General features: G+C 36.2%; 1 protein-coding gene across 2 annotated transcripts; it reads right to left on the minus strand.

Moving 5' to 3' along the window:
• Window positions 1-3,025: 3,025 nt before the first annotated feature.
• LOC137953265 (transmembrane E3 ubiquitin-protein ligase FLY2-like) lies at window positions 3,026-11,965 on the minus strand. 2 transcript variants are annotated; one of them, XM_068800586.1, is made up of 15 exons: window positions 11,312-11,965; window positions 10,557-10,629; window positions 10,298-10,425; window positions 9,237-9,352; window positions 8,781-8,841; window positions 8,592-8,634; window positions 8,423-8,500; window positions 8,085-8,242; window positions 7,929-7,988; window positions 7,079-7,172; window positions 6,784-6,951; window positions 4,415-4,743; window positions 3,566-3,682; window positions 3,290-3,478; window positions 3,026-3,216 (listed from the first exon to the last, which is right to left on the minus strand). In XM_068800586.1, the coding sequence occupies exons 1-14, from the start codon at window positions 11,450-11,452 to the stop codon at window positions 3,377-3,379; spliced, it is 1,668 nt and encodes a 555-aa protein (XP_068656687.1). In that variant the 5' UTR covers window positions 11,453-11,965; the 3' UTR covers window positions 3,026-3,216; window positions 3,290-3,376. The 2 variants fall into 2 exon arrangements, with proteins under 2 accessions (XP_068656687.1, XP_068656686.1); XM_068800585.1 differs by having other exon boundaries at window positions 8,592-8,655; window positions 11,312-11,964.
• Between the last annotated feature and the right edge of the window lie 338 nt (window positions 11,966-12,303).

A 12,303-nucleotide genomic window follows, 5' to 3' on the forward strand; every position in this document is an offset into this window, starting at 1 on the left:
CATAAACCGCATGACGCATTTCAACAGATGAAGTAGTTAGTAGAGAGCAGATGACATTTCATCTGGATACAAAGGATAAAGCGGTCCTTCATCTCCATAGTTTAAAATCCTTCACCTCGTTGAAGGACGCGCATAGGTTTCCTTGTTTTTTTTCCCCTCTCTCTCCTTGCACCCCCCTCTCTCGTGCGTCCTCATTTCTCTTTTTTCCTCCCTCTCTCGTCTCCCTGCACCCCCGACGTCACTGTTGCCTCTCTTCTCTCGAATTCTCGTCTTCAGCTTTCGTCTCTGCTCCCTCTCGTCTCCGGCTTCCGTCTCTGCTCCATCTCGTCTCCGGCCTCTGTCTCTCGGTCTTCTCTCGGACTCACTCTCTCTCGTCTTTGTGCCTCCATCTCTCGGTCTTCTCTCAGACTCACCCTCTCTCTCGCACCCTCTCTCTCGTCTTCATGCCTCTCTCTCTTCTCTCGAACTGGCTCTCCGTTGTTCTCTCTCGCTTCTCTCTCTCTCTTATCCCTCTTGACCTCCCCTTCTTCTCTCTCTTCTCCCTTTCAGCCTCCCGCTCCCTTCTCTCTCTGGCTATTCTCATTTCCCCCAAAATACCTTCCAATTTCGTTTAATTTCCCCATTTCGATTTTGATTTCTTCGATTTTGACATTTGGGTATCGATTGCTTAATTTCTACTTCAATTAGGCATCGATTTCCCCATTCAGCATCAATTTCACTCTTCGGCTTCGATTTTCTCCAAATTTCAGAAGGTATGACTAAACCCTATTTTTTCATTAAATTAGTGTTTTATTTTATTTTATTTTATTTTCAGTGCCTAATTGGTGGTTATTTGTGCATAATTGTGGGATTTAGGGTTACGGTTTAGGGTCTAAATTCTTGATTTGTGTTAGGGGTTATTTTTAGGGTTTGGTGCTCGGTAAAAGGGACCTGGAATTAGGGTTTAGGGTTAAGGATTTAGGGTATTTTAGGGATTAGGTTTTTTAAGGTTTAGGGTTTTTAAGGTTTTGGGGGTTTTGTGTTTTTAAGCTCTAGGATTTTTTGGGTTTAGGGTTTGTAATTAGGGTGTAGGGTTTAGGGTTTAGGGTTTTTAAGTATTAAGTTATGGAATTAGTGTTTAGGGTTTAGAGTTTAGTAGGTCATAGGGTTTAGGGTTTGATGGTTTAGGGTTTTTAAGGTTTTGGGGGTTTTGTGTTTTTAAGCTTTGGGGTTATTTGGGTTTAAGGTTGGAATTATGGTGTAGGTTTAGGGTTTAGGGTTTGGGGCTTTTAAGGTTTAGGGGCTCTAGGGTATAGGGTATTATGTTATGGAATTAGTGTTTAGGGTTTAGAGTTTAGTAGGTGATAGGGTTTTACTTTAGGGTTTGATGGGAGGCGTTCCTCCCTCGGCGACGACTTCTCTTCTCTCTCGGCGTCCCTCTCTCCTCCTCCCCCCCCGTTGGCCATCCTCCCTCTCCTCTCCCTCTCGACCTCTGTCGCAGAGCACGGGAGGTCGAGCATCTGTAGCAGAACTTCTCAGCCTCCCTCTCTTCTCCCTCTTGGCGTACCGTCGATGCCCGCTATCGTCGTCGTTGCCCGTTGGCCCGCAGTTGTCGCGGTTGCCCTGGCACGTCGTTGAGGAAGACGACGATGGTTTAATTTTTCCTAAGTTAGGAAAAATTAAACTATCGTCATAAAAATCATTAATTTATAACTTTTATTTATAAAATAATTATTTTATTTATTTAATATATTTATTTTTATTTATTTAATATATTTATTTTATAATTACTATATTAAAATAGTGATTTAATAGTCATAATTAAAATATTTTTAAAATAAATATTTGATAAATTATTTTGGTTTAATTATCCGATTGTTATAATTAATTAAACCAATGGTTTTAAATTTTGTGACAATATATTATTAATTAATAATACATAAAATATATTATGTACAAATATATAGTGTGTTAAAGTTATGATTAGATCATTTTTTTCTCTTAAATCATTTATTTTTAGGTTAAAGTATATCATATGTTATTAATAAATTAATAACTCAACGTATTACTTTCGTTTTTGTTATTTATAATATTATTTATTTATTATTTGTAATTAATCAAGTGCGTATTTCATTGGCTTATGTAATTACCATATAAATACACAATAAAATATCTAATTCAATTAATAAATAAATAAATATATTTAATTATACATTAAATAACTTATTCGTGTAGTAATATTGGTTATTTTACCTAATTTGAAGTTTAAAGATTATGTTGTAATTAAGTGCACTATAAGGTTTAGGGATTCTCTTGTTTTTGACGTTTTTCTCATGTTGAGCACTAACACTGGAAACTATTTTCTCGTGTACATAAAGTCGTCAATACTAACATCAAATACGAAGTTGAAGTTTATGTACATGACGGACATTTACCCCCCCCCCCCCCCCCCCCCCCCTTTGTATTTCGAGTTGAATCCACTTTGTTAAGCAGCAATTACATCACAGAGCCATATGAGTTAAATTACATGTTGCACTCACAAAGATACTCGATTGGTCATAACAACCAATTTACAAAACTCGCCCTTGCAAGAGTTTACTACACCCTTAGTTCACCAATCAAAGACACAAACTTAGAATCTAAATCCATAAAGGGATTTCCACTAACTTAACAATAGCCACAAAAAGGTTTTTATCCATATTAAGTGTATTGAGGGGGTTTGACCAAAAATAATGCAAGAGTTACTTTGGTTTCAATGGCCGACTATTTACTAGTAGTCCAGTCGACTCACCCGATCTGCTACCCATAAAAATTTCAACTAAACCAAAATTCAGTTAAAAGCAAGCCATGGTGAAGACTCCCAGGCATTAAAATTTTGAATCAATCAGATGAGACATTGGGGGAACTTTAGACGTGTAACTGATGGTTAAAATTGTGTAGTTGGACATAATTTTTGCCACTAGAATGAATCAGCAATTGTTTAGCTCTTCATTGGAGATAGCATTTTCTCCAACCCCTATTGCAGAAATAACAAAGGCACCTCAAGAATACAAATGATAGATCAACTTTTGATATTTGAAATTGGGTGTGGGTGTGGGTGTCACCCAAAAGACAAAACAAAGCAAAACAAAAAATACCAAAAATGAAAGAAAAGAAAAAAAGGAAAAGTAAGTAACCACCTCGACCCTGTGTTGCAAGTGCTTTATGGTTCCAATAATACCATTGTGGAAGGTATACCTGAAAACACAAATTTCTCCTTATATACTCAAATGGATATAGACTACCAGAAGTAAAGAGCTCTAGTGATTACCGTTATCTTTTTTTGAATGAATGGGGCCTCTCACGAAAGGCTTGATGCTTTCAAATAATATACAAACTGTGAATATATCTCTAACTCCTAAGCTGGAGGCAAAGGTCGCCGGCAAGTTGGGCATTCCATTTTTATATCCATCCATCTTTGTAAGCAACCAGAATGGAAGAAATGATCACATGGTGTCGCCTGAGGAACAAATTATTCCACCGTGGTTTCTGATTAGAGTGAGAGAGACACAGAGAAAGAGACAGAGAGAGAGGGGTTTTTTTATACCATGCAGTCAGTAGAACGCTGTGTCAAGTCAATGGTGGTCATGCAAATGACACAATCAGTAGAAGTTGTAGTAGTATGATCTATCCTTCTATGGTAACAATATTTCTCAGGTAGGATCTGTCAAAATTTGAACAAAATAATCCAATTAAAGATATGATCATAATGAATTTATGAGAAACTAAGAAAAAAATGGATGATGAGAAATAAAAACTATGGTTAAAGCTATGCTTCCCACTTAGAATCTGCTGATAAAAATTAGTTTATTATTGAAAAAAAGAAAGAGAGAGAGAGAGAGAGAAGACGAGGGACAATGCCACATTCTTCAACAAACAGTTACAGGAAATTCCAATTTTCTTCAAATGTCTTCAAATGAAAATTTATGGTGCCAACAGTCAAACATATGAAAATAGCATGGGATGTACAGAATGAGGAAACCAGAACCAACTTAATCCTTTTGTGGCGAAGAACTAATAGACAGTTCATCCCAACAAGTCGAAAGAAATTTTACAGGGCAACTGAGATGTTCATTACAAGATCAATGCATCAGGACCTAACAGAATACGAGTTCTTTTAAACACATTAACAAAAAATATTTAAAAGAGGACCTCAGGTCAGATATCATATAGCAAACAAGAGCAGAACTATGACTATGTTAAGCATGGACAGCAACGTAGATCATGTAGCATATGGGACAGGAAAACGTTAAGAGAGGGGGGTCCATAAGAAGTATTATTAAGTTCAAAACAAGAATCTAACACATTCCAACTGCAAAATGAGAATCCTGTGCAATGTTCATCTAGAATGAAGCTTAAATTTCTGGAAAGACTAACAATAAAAGAAATCTCTAACCTGCCGAGGGATGAACCATCGAGATCCAAGATAATGTTGAAGGAGGAGCATCAATGCTTGAAAACTCACAAAAACTCCTAAACATATGCACCAGTTCTTGTCTGGCTCAACACGCATAAAGTTTGTAGGGCAACCAAAGACATACAAGGGAATTGCTAACCGGGTGATAGTCATACCCAAAATGTAATGCGGGTGTAATGGTTTTCTAGTGTCACGGATCACATTAGTAACTATTTGTGGTATCCAGAAGGAGTACATAACAAGAATTATGGGCTTCAAATAATTATGGAACTCATACATGATTAGGATGCCGCCAAGAAGGAGTCCATCTGCAAGTAAACAATGACAATTAATCACAATATTCCACCGAATAATGAAGCATCACATTCTTTTTCTCCACTGGATGATATGTCAATCTAAGCCTGCTATCAGGAATTTGTCACCATGAATATATGTTTCCAAACATTTCCGAAACAAGTTAATCTCCAACACATGTTTTAGATGATGGTTCACTTTCCAAAATTTTGACAGTGATGAGAGCACTATTTACTCTTCATTGCATATGGATTGATTGTTTTACAGGGCAGAAATTTTGCTACAAAGGAACAATGTGCAAAAGAGTTGTACAATAAAGTTCATTTAACTTTAACATAGGATTTTAACAGAAAAGAATCACCAGCAGACACGAGGACAACAACGTTCCATTATTTTAACCCTGTTGTCAGTTGTCCTCTTTCATGAACATTAATAAGAAAATTAAAAGAAGAAGAATGTGCAAGGATATTTCTTTCCAACATATCAGAAAGGCAAATGCCCATTCCGCCTTTTACAAACTCCTTTTTAATATAAAGCCATGTTAATCAATGATGTGTTTCACTCAACCAAGAGCACTTTCATGTGCTTGCAAATAAGTAACTCTTTATTACACTCATATGTAGATCAGTATAAAAACACTTCATGTTTGTCAACCAGTCTCTAACCTGTTTCTAATGAGTTTTTTTTTTTAAAGTATTCAAATCAGTATAATGACAACAATACACCAGTTTTTGGGTAAAGTAAATTTTTGACTTTCTTTGTTTTTTTACTTTCTTTGTAACTTAACTAAGTTATTGGTAAAATAATTTATGCCCTCAGAGATCTTTGTAACGTTTTCATGCCACTCAGACATCTTGACCAGCAGTCATCCCAGTAGGAACATAGAAGTTAAATAGTTCATTCCTTCTTCATATTATAACTCTTTGATTTGCCTTTTGGTGTCAAGTAGGCGCTTATTTACATTTCTTTATTAAACAAACAGTAACAAGATCCAACTCTTCAATCAACTACGATTTTCTTTTAAAATGTAAAATTTGGAGAATTACAATACAAAGATGCTACAGTCATCAATTTTGGGGAAAAAGATATATAGTTTATCAATAGTTATTAACTGTGAAAAAGATAAGAGGTCTTGTCTAGGAAATGGAATAGACCTTTCTAGCCTTCTGGTGAATCATTCCATAGAGAATCTGTCCAAAACTATGACCTTGACTTGCATAAGAACTCTTACTTATTTTCAGTAGACTTAAACCCATTAATTAATAACATTGCTCACCCCAACTCCTATTAGAAACTAAAAATATAAAGTAAAAAGGTCCAAATTACAAAGATACTAAAACAAGGTAGCAAGTCCTAATAGAAAAGAAACTGAATGAAATAAGAAAGCTCCAAACAGAAAATGACTCTGTTACAAACAAGAAACCTCCTAAGAAGACAGACAAATCTTCAAATAGAAGCCTTCTAATAGTAAAAAGGCTAAATAAAGAATATTCTATGAAAACAAGACTAAATAAGGAAACTGTTCCAAGGATGCTGCATTAGGACCGTCCCCACCAGCAATAAACTTCTGACAAAAGTCAAGGCAAAAACTAATAAAATATCTTCAGGTTGCAAATAGCAGGTTTTTAAGCCAAGAAAGTCATTGTCACTTGGAAGTCCAAAATCGAATTGAGAATTAAAGGTAAAAATACAACTAGTTTGAGAAAATGATCTTCGAAAAAGTTTATGAGTAAGATGAGGTCTCAAATATAGCTTCATCTGGAAGATAATCAGAAGGAACTTTCTTTAGCTGGACTTGTTTTCTTTTTTTCTTTTCTTTTTTACATTTTTATTCTTCCATTCCCTTCTCATTCCTCTGTTTTTTTTCCATTCTGTTGCTTATCTCAATATTATCTTTCCATTCCATTCCATCTTTAATCAAGAAAATGCAATTACTTTCTAAAAGTACAATATAAAATTCAGAAAAGGTTAAAAAGAATAAGATGACAAAAAAAGGGCCATAACATGTTTCTTGAAATATGAGATAAAATTTTAAATAATGGTAAATAACTTACAGAAACGGCTGTAAAGAACTGACAGCTCACGCCTCATTGTTTCCCAACCTTCTCCAGTACTCAAAGGCCTACTGGCTTTCCATATTGCAAGGAGATATCTCATCTCAAAAATGGAAAAGACAACAAACTTGAAGAAGGCAGCTGTTGCAAAAGCATTAAAAAGAGATTCTGCAACACATTACAGTAAACAAATTCAATGAATTAAAATATAACTAAGTTAATAAATCTCATAGTTGTGGATTCAGTGTATGTTAGCAAAAGAGTGCTCTTCATACTTCGAGGTCACAGCACTCACCCACTAATATGCCAACCGTTAGATGTAAAAGACAAAGATAAGCATCCATGATGGCTTGTTGACCAATCATCAAAAGAGAAACCTTAGCTGCACCCTGGGAATAAATAAGAAGTCATTTAGATCCAATCACATTTTACTGAATACGGAACGTGACAGAGAGGTATTAAGAGTCATGCACATTCCACTACTAAGAACCTATTGTTTGATGGCTACAGCATGGAAGTAGACATTTTTTATATGGTAAGCAACCAACTATTCATTCCTGTGAGAGAAGCCACTGCATAGCTATAGATACTACAACTACCTCAAATGCAGTTGATGATATCCAAAAGATTCAGGCAGTCATTGCCACTGCTCATCTTTACTTTTTTTTTTTTTTTTGAAATGATTGCTCATCTTTACTTAACTACTACCTTTGGCTGGTATGTACAATTTGATGAATTACCGAGAGGGAAATCCTCCAATGAGGAGCCACAGATGCACAAGTTGATGATAATCACAGGAAAATTAGTCACAGATACATATTTATATGTGACATGTAAAATATGTCTCTAAACATCTCAATGAGAAGTGTGAATCAGACCTCAACTATGGACCACTATCAATCCTTTTCTCAGAAACAACCAAGAAAAAAAAAGACTAGTCAGTTTGACATTGTGATTTCCTTCTTGAGTACTCCATGGTACTTGCATTGGCTGTGTTATGAAACCATTCACAAAAAAGGGAACTGAAACTTCCCTTATCATCAAGAGAGATCAACAAATCCAAACAAATTTTAAAAGTCCCCATCTATTAAACTATGCCTACATAAACAAAAACATATCAACTGAGATCAGATCGGAATCCTCACCGACTGAGTGTGGCTATGCTCCATTTGTCGAATCAGCAAAAGAACTTGAAGGAAGGAAACCTAATTTATTGTCAAGGAAACTATACATGGAGCACCAACATAATTGCTACTGCCAATAAGAAACAAGTTATGCAGCCATGTTTAATTTTAGGATACAAATGTGACCATCAGGGTGTAATTAACTGCTTTGTTGTAATATACTTCAATGTTAACAGATGTGGCATTTAAGACAATTGGTGACAAGCACTCCCCATCTTCATCCAAGGCAGGACTCTCCATTAATCCTTCCAAGTGGAAACGTTCATGGTCACCATCTACACACACATACAGAGAGAGAGAGAGAGAGAGAGAGAGAGAGAGAGAGAGAGAGGAGTTAGCAAGTGGAGTGAAAGACAACAAAATGTCAACTGCATAGTTCACATATGTGCGGGTGTGTGTCACAAAATGGTTCTACTAAACTGATGGAGAGAAGTAGGAGGCATAAAAGATCTCACCATTTAGACCAGATGAAATCCGTGATACTTGGGCTGCAATCTCTAAATTACAATGTTTCTCCATGTCATAAGTCAGTGCTGCACCAAGAAAGTATGAGGAACTATCATAATATTAGTCTGACTGAAAAAATTAATAGATAAAAGAGATAGATAGGGCAGCTGCAATTACAATTTCTTCTCCTAACTTCTCCATGCGGAGAGTCTTGAAACACCTGAGATGAGAAAACTCCAAGCTGTTTGAGGTATGAAAACATGAGACAAATCAAATTTATGTTCCAATCCTCAATATGGGCCAAGTTAATAAGTATGCTAACTGCTAATAAATAAGTGGAGTAACCTAAAAATATCAACCCATTACCAAGTGATAGGGATCAGATAAAATATATTCCTCTTCTTGGCCTGGGTCTCCATCAGTTCCACTAAAAAAAGAATGACAACAGAAAAAGAAAGAAAATCTTTAGACTAGTTCAAATGACTGAGCATCACAAAGTGAAGTCAACAACATAAGATAACCAAAGATGGGCCTTAGATGAAGTACGTAAGTAGGATCAAAAGGAACTAATGACAATAATCTCAGGCTAGATATGTAACACAATTCCTTTGAAGCTGTCACTGTCTACTTCAAGGTATCACCCTTTACCAAGAAATAAAAATTCATATTTGTCCGTCCTCAAAATGTGAATCACCATAAAATCAAATGCTTATTTTGCTTATGTAATGCAAACTATTAATAAACAGATATTTAGTTGCTAAAACATAAAAAAGGGGAAAACACTAAAGTCTAATTCGTGTTGGACAAACAGAAGCAAATTACCTGTTGGCAACCATCCTAAGTTGTCTGAAGGGCCATATGTAAACACCTTCCACTCTGATCTGAGTAACTCCAAGATCATGTTCATTATTAAAGATATTGTGGAATACAATAGCCCCCTGCAATTTAGATAGAATCAAACCAATATAAGTTCTTAAAAGACAAATAAACTAACTGTAATGGATAAATAGGGTAATCCCTCCTAACAAATCTGCCAACTTTTCTTGGCATATAATATGGACAGTATAAAGAATGAAGGAAGTGAACGACACAAAACATGTCTACCATTGAATATGTAGCATTTCAAAATCTACAACTGAATAAGGTAGGGCATGATGGCATGGTAGAAGTTTTATTTTAGAATGACTTCAACGGCGAACATCAATGTACTCACAAAGAAGCACTGTTAGCCTAGGGTACCAAGGCTTGCCATACAATTTTTATTTCTTAAGAAAACCTATGACTCAATAAATGCTTAAAACAGACAATATCCCCAGATTCTGGTGCATAGATTTCACTATCCTATGAATCGATAACACATGTATGTTCGATAGATTACATCTCAACAGCATTTGAAGAGGGCAGCTCGAAGGATGGCTCAAGTTGTCCAAGATGGTGAATTTTACTATTTCCTACTACAATATCTCCAGTTGCTGATGCCAGAATACGGCACCTACCTACCCGTTTACATATTAAGTGACTGCACTTTCAATTGGTTTAAAATATCACTAAGACTAATATTTACAGAAGCCCCTGATACTGCATGATTGTCATACTGAGAACAGAAATTCCCCACAACATATCTAAGTATGAGAATTGTTTGAAGATTTGAATCGTAATATCCACTCTCCTTCAAACATAGAGGGAGCCAGATTTGTGGAAAGCATCCATAAGCAAGCTAATTTGGGTTTTATTAACCAACATTGTAATATAATATAAATCCATTTGACCTATGAGAAAGATCATTTTCTAAATGAGATTTGTAAAATGTGCAGAAACATCAAATAAAACTAAAACTCAATGACAAATAACTATGTTACAAAACAATGCAATGGAGCTATTACCTGTACGTAATGCACACCAGTTATCTTTGTCGGATTACTAACTAACTCTAAGACAGATTCACCATTTGATCTCCCAAACTCTAGAAACTTAGAAGAGCTATTAGTTCCCTCAAAGAAGTTCCACATTCCTGAAAATCATTCGATGCCATAAGTTATAATGACAAGGACTAAGACGTCATGCACGCATAGAGCAATTTTGATGAGTATAGGATTGGTGCAACTGAGATTAAAATTAAATTATGAAAAGAAAGACACAAACCTCTGTAGGTTCCAGTTATGTTCCAAGCAGAGTATGTACCCAGGTCATTATCATCTCTTCTAATAAATAATCGCTGCAATTATCCACAATCCAACATAAGAATAAGCAAATAACTATGTAGATTGTAGATCAATTAATATACTATGTTAGATGCTAGACCCTGTTTTGACACTTAATAATGTATAACTTTCATTCTAGCCTTCATGACCATACAATCAGTAGGTCAGGCAATAAGGTTAAGGGCAAAGACAGGCAACCCTGACTAAGAACTAAAACAGAAAAAGAAAGGAAAAGTCAACCCCATCTAAGAGTTGAACCAGATGGTTATGTGCTCCATGTGGTATTAATCAAACCATAATAAGATCCAAAAAATTTTTGATTAGCGCCAAAGAGGAATTTGACGTAATCTGCGTGAGCAGTTAGAAGGTATATCAAATGAATATCCAACAAGGAAAAGATGATTTCGCTTCTGCCGTCACAAAAGAATGCGCCCGAATGACCCACCTAAAATGCCTCGCTCTTTGCAATAAGAGTATAACATCTATGAAATAATCGAGATGTCTAATCAGCTAGGCCTTCGAGCAGTATCCGATGCCACAAAATCAGACGATAATCTTAGAACTGCAGACTTTGATAATCGAATTACAATTAAAACGTAAATGATACTACGAAGTACCAAAAAAATCTCAAAATATACCCTTTCAGAAACTTTTTTGCAAGCATTAGAAAAATAAAAGTGACTGGGAATGACTAACCTGATCACCCCAAGAAGCCGATGACCTCTCACGAAGAGGTCTCAAGGCCGTCGACTGCCCATTTAAGCAAAGAACCAAAAATACCCAATAGAAAATGCTTCTGCCAATCATCTGCACGGGTATAGAGTTCAACGCCGTCATCTGGGTCTCTCAAATCTCGAAGAAAACGAAGCTGAAGCCATCAAGGGTGAGTTTAAAGAAAACAAACAGTCGGATTATTTTTGCTTTGAGTGGAGTCAACCCCGACAACGGACAATGACGAAGAGTGCTTAACCGAACAACTACTTCCCACCAAAATACTAAGATTGACAAAGCAGCGGCTCCTTTCTCTCTCTCTCTCTCGTAAAATTCCTTTTTCCTTTTCTTCCCCACAACAAATTAGATTCTGAATTAATTAATGGTAGAAATCAGAGCGACCCAGACACGACTTCCGACCAAACGCAGAAGAATTATTTCACCACCGTTCATGAAAGTTCGGTCCGACCAACAAATCCTCGTTTTCTCCTCTGCTCGCTCGTTTCTTTCCCTAAAAAAAAAAGAAAGACATGAATAACTTACTTACTAATTAATCCGGCCGTCAAGCTACAGCAGTGGTAGAAAAAATCCTGGCACTGTTATTATATCTTTTATCTAAAGCAGCTTCTGGACCCATGAGCCGAACGGTGAATATCAATCAGACCGCCACCTCGAGCGACTGGTGCACGTCCAAGATGACTTGTAAACGTATTGACCAGGTTATGCAGCCTACGGGAAAGCTTCGTGGACATTCTGGACACTGGGAATGAAGAAGCTTTGGAGACGGAAGAACCCTTTTACTAAAAAGGTCAAACTAGCAACACCCCGTTTCATGCACGGGTTCTGAAAAAAAAACAATTTTTGTCAATGAAAGCTATGAAGCTCTACTCCCTTGAAATAAAAAGGATCTCTTTGCTTTATTTTATTGGTGGGAGGTTAAGAAGTAATCCAATCTTCACTTCACTTTGGGTTGCCTA

Source organism: Aristolochia californica, unplaced genomic scaffold (genome assembly GCF_029961685.1).
Source record: "Aristolochia californica isolate CCGP_79_NKW_82.1479 unplaced genomic scaffold, dmAriCali1.0.hap1 SCAF_16, whole genome shotgun sequence".
NCBI lineage: Eukaryota > Viridiplantae > Streptophyta > Magnoliopsida > Piperales > Aristolochiaceae > Aristolochia > Aristolochia californica.

Bases quoted from the DNA above. Each gene is read 5' to 3' on its own strand.
- LOC137953265 (XM_068800585.1), bottom strand. From the start codon at position 11,452: ATGACGGCGTTGAACTCTATACCCGTGCAGATGATTGGCAGAAGCATT. The intron at 10,426-10,556 runs GTTTGTGTCTTT...AATGATTTTCAG, and splicing joins CATAACTGGAACCTACAGAG to GAATGTGGAACTTCTTTGAG. The intron at 7,989-8,084 runs GTATCCTAAAAT...ACAATAAATTAG, and splicing joins ACACCCTGATGGTCACATTT to GTTTCCTTCCTTCAAGTTCT.